This window comes from Galeopterus variegatus, unplaced genomic scaffold (genome assembly GCF_000696425.1).
Source record: "Galeopterus variegatus unplaced genomic scaffold, G_variegatus-3.0.2 Scaffold2737, whole genome shotgun sequence".
Classification (NCBI taxonomy): Eukaryota; Metazoa; Chordata; class Mammalia; order Dermoptera; family Cynocephalidae; genus Galeopterus; species Galeopterus variegatus.
The window spans coordinates 275,618-277,111 of NW_007728848.1; the positions used below are offsets into that span (position 1 = coordinate 275,618).

Here is a 1,494-nt window from a genome sequence, read left to right on the forward strand (position 1 = left end):
TCTCAGCCTCACGAGAATGTGGATCCAAAGCTGCTAGAATCTTTCAGCTTAAAAGAAGGTAGGGAGGAAGAAGGCTGCTGAGAGTTAAATAGAAACAGAACAAAACAAAAGAAAAATCACCCCCCAAAACCCCACTGTTTTCCATGAATAAAAGGAGGAACCTGAATCACATGAGGACTGGACTGTCTTAGTTCTACACTTGGTTATGTGGCTGCACAAAGAAGAGGAAGTTTGGAGAAGGTTTCAGTGACGTAAGGGAAGGTTTTATGTAGGGCAAGACTAAAAATGGATTTATTACCTAAAAAAAGGTTCCTCCAACTATCTAACAGTTTCCATAATCCCTTCCCTGCTACTCCTGCCATAACCCTAATGCTTCTATCAGTAGTCCTTAGCTAATGCCAGAGCTGGACCAAAGTACTTCCCTAAGTTTCCTTCACACCCATAAGCATGCTTTTGTTTTTGTTTGTTTTGCACTGGGTTGTATTTGGGTAAAATGCCTGTGTGTGCCACGTGGAACTACTATAGACTTGGAAGCCCAAGGCTTGTATCAATTGTCATTTTCCTGGAGCAACAACTAGTCTCCTGCATGTTCTTATGACAGTCCTCCAAAGAGAGGATTTGATTCCAGAAGAGGTGGTAGTTGTGTAGGATCCTGGGTCCAGCTGGGGAAGAACTTTGGGAAAAGAAGGATGTTAGTTGCTGTAAACAATTCATGATCCCCTTGGACCAGATGCTATGGCTCAGTTCTGGGCAACAAAGGTTCTGAATCAAATCAGGCCCTGAGGTCTCCCTCGCTGAAGAGGGGGAGGCATATGAGCCCAAAGGACAAAGCAGAACTACCTGAGAGGCTGAGCTATGTGGAGATAGCCCCCTCTGTGCCACACTTACTTATGCGGTGGTGCAGGGTGACTATCAGTTTGGACACTTTCAGTTGCAAGGGATTGTAAATCCTATCAACATTAGATTAAAGAAAAGGAAATATATGGGCTTATATATCACTGAAGTAGAAAAAAATTGAAAAATCAAAAATAGTTCACTTTTCAGTTATGGCTGGTGTTGTAGGTTGAATTGTGCCCCCCAAAAGATATGTTGAAATCCTAACCTCTGGTGCTTGTGATTATGACTTTATTTGGAAATAGGGTCTTGGCAGATGTAATCAAATTAAGATGAGTTCATACCTGAGTAGGGTGGGCCCTAATTCAGTATGCCTGTTTATAGAAGAAGAAACAGACATAGACACAGACGAACAGGGAAGACACATGTGAAGCCAAGGAGTGCCACGGATTGCCAGCAACACCAGAATCTAAGAGAAGGGTCTGGAACAAATTCTCTCCTAGAGTCATCAGAGCTCTGGTCCTGCTGACACCTTCCTTGATTTTGAACTTCTGGCCTCCTGAACTGTGAGAGAATATATTTCTGTTGTTTTAAGCCACCCAGTTCGTGGTGCTTTGTTGCAGCAGCCCTAGCAAATGATACAGCTAGACTTAGAGGTTC

General features: G+C 43.2%; 1 protein-coding gene across 1 annotated transcript in view; it reads left to right on the plus strand.

The window, feature by feature from the left end:
• The window catches only part of CD83 (CD83 molecule), a 6,425-nt gene extending 5,709 nt beyond the window's left edge, over nucleotides 1-716 (plus strand). Inside the window, exons 2-3 of the mRNA XM_008582846.1 lie at nucleotides 447-544; nucleotides 602-716. Of these exons, the coding sequence (XP_008581068.1) occupies nucleotides 447-544; nucleotides 602-716 (213 nt within the window). The remainder of the gene's footprint in view (nucleotides 1-446; nucleotides 545-601) is intronic.
• Nucleotides 717-1,494: the final 778 nt, after the last annotated feature.